The sequence below is a fragment of the Polypterus senegalus genome, unplaced genomic scaffold (genome assembly GCF_016835505.1).
Source record: "Polypterus senegalus isolate Bchr_013 unplaced genomic scaffold, ASM1683550v1 scaffold_6647, whole genome shotgun sequence".
In the NCBI taxonomy this organism is placed as follows: Eukaryota; Metazoa; Chordata; class Cladistia; order Polypteriformes; family Polypteridae; genus Polypterus; species Polypterus senegalus.
The window spans coordinates 1-2,272 of record NW_024383502.1 but is presented as its reverse complement, the minus strand read 5'-3'; the positions used below and the strand labels follow the sequence as shown (position 1 = coordinate 2,272).

Here is a 2,272-nt window from a genome sequence, read left to right as displayed (position 1 = left end):
ACTTTGTTGGACAGTTATTATATCAAACAATTTTGACTATACATTGTTCTCCTCTCTCGCAAAATGAATCTTAGCCTGGAGTGGTCTATTAATTTTTTACATTTAAAGTTGACCCTCTTAAAATCTAAATCTTAAACTAAAAGTCTGTCCTGATGTCTATATAGCACAGGGAATTTCAGTTTTTTGTATTACAACTTTCCTGAAGAAGGGGCCTGAGCTGCCTTGAAAGCTTGCATAGTGTAATCTTTTCAGTTAGCCAATAAAAGGTGTCATTTTGCTTGACTTCTAATTGAATTTATTATCATAATTCACTATTATACCATTTTGTGTACATAATACATATCAGTGAGTTCAACGTCAGATGTTAGTAAGTGGTATACCATACTGTCATATTGGTAGTCTATGGTTTTTGTTCAGTGCGTGAGGAGAAAGCAATGCAGTGAGACTCAGTGCACAATAGTAGATGGCAGAGTCACTCAAAGTTAGACCCAAAATTGTGAGTTCAGTGAAATCTTGTCCTGCTCTTGAAGAAAAACGTTCCTTATAAAAATCTGCAGCATGTTCATAACTACTGGCAGACGGGCTCCTTTGGTTAAAATGTATTGCATTGTTTGTTTAGGATACATTCTGTACCAAAAGAGATATACACTGCTGTCACTTGTTGAGTAGTTGCAATAAATTGTCACTGCAGTGGATTCTGATCCAATGATTTTTGTTTGAATATTGGAGACTGAATATCCTGATCCTGTTTTTAAACCTAGAAGAGAAATAATAAAAATAGACAAACTATAAACAGAGAAAATATTACAGGTTTAGTACAACATGAAGAAGTGGCAGTCCATACCTGCTAAAACAGCAAAAATAATTATCACACAGGTAAAATATTTTTTCTTTTCACAATATAAGGAAAAATCATGTAGCATCATTGTGTACTATTTCAGTTTGTTGCACAACTCTCTGAAAAATGTCTTATATCAAACACGTGTCTGTGCCTGTAAAATATGTTAGATATGTATGTAAACGAACATCCTGAGGAAAGGATGGGCGTGTTGTTAAGATACCAGTTGTTGTCTTTAAAATAAAACCACAAACCACATACTGAGATGGTAATGCTTAAAATTCAGTTAGAGGTTTGGTGAGATTACGTAAGCAAAAATACAATTTTAAACCCAAGAATTTATCTTTCTATATTTATTTGTTAATAATTTTTGACACATTTTATAAAGTTTGGTAGCCTGACTGGCTGGTATATACTGATGACATGTCACCAAAATAGCTCTGACCTACCAAGGCATGGACTGTACAACACCTCAGAATGTGTCCTGTGCTGTCTAGTACTAGGACATTAGTACCAGGTCCTCTAACTCCTGTAAACTTTGAGGTGGAGCCACTGTGGATGAGATTTCTTTCGTCTGACACATTCCACAACTGCTTTAATGGATTAAGGTCCGTAGAATTCGGAGGTCAGGGCAACACCTTGAACTCTTCATTTTTTTATTCTTTCTCACAGTGTGTTTTCCTCCTGAAAATGTGCCTACTTCCATCAAGAATACTATTGCTATGAAGGGGTACACCTGGGCTGCAATGGTATTTAAATAGTTGGTACATGTCAAAGTAATGCCCACACAAATGCCTGGATTCAGGGTTTCACAGCAGAACATTTCCTAAAGCATTAAAAATCCTCCATAATCTTCTTCCCATAGTGCATCCTGGTGCTACCTCTTCCTCAGGTAAAAAACACACATGTACCTGAACCACATGATTCAACAAAAAGATCCAACATCCAGTTTCAACATTTGTGTGGTAGGTGCTTTCACTGGTGTAAGAGTAGTTAGTATGTGCACTCTGACTGTACTGACCTGCAGCTACATAAACCAGGTTTCCATCCAAGGAGTTTTTGCCAAAAAATATTTAGCGCTTCAAATTTTTTTACCGATACAGCTGATGGAAATGCTAATTATTGATAAAATGTTGTACATGTCGACATAATATTTTTCCGTTTAACTTTAGCGCATAAATTCCATATTGATACTTCAGATGTCGCAAAAACTACATTGGAAACGCTTTTGTCGGAAAAAAGGGCTTTAACGCAAATAAATGTGTCACATGATACATTTTCATCACGTGCAATCAAAACGAGAATAGCGGAGCGGTTCACATGGTCTGATGAAGAGACTTGTTATTTCTTGTGATGAGCCAATGCAGAAGCGGATGAGCTGGGTCTCCTGCTACTAAAGGTACTGAACCCTCCACATCAACTGTACCTGGGGGT

General features: G+C 36.7%; 1 gene segment (V, D, J or C); it reads right to left on the bottom strand.

Moving 5' to 3' along the window:
- Nucleotides 1-289: 289 nt before the first annotated feature.
- On the bottom strand, nt 290-941 carry LOC120521517. The segment is given in 3 exon segments: nt 290-540; nt 573-757; nt 845-941. Coding segments are annotated over 3 exon segments (420 nt in total).
- Between the last annotated feature and the right edge of the window lie 1,331 nt (nt 942-2,272).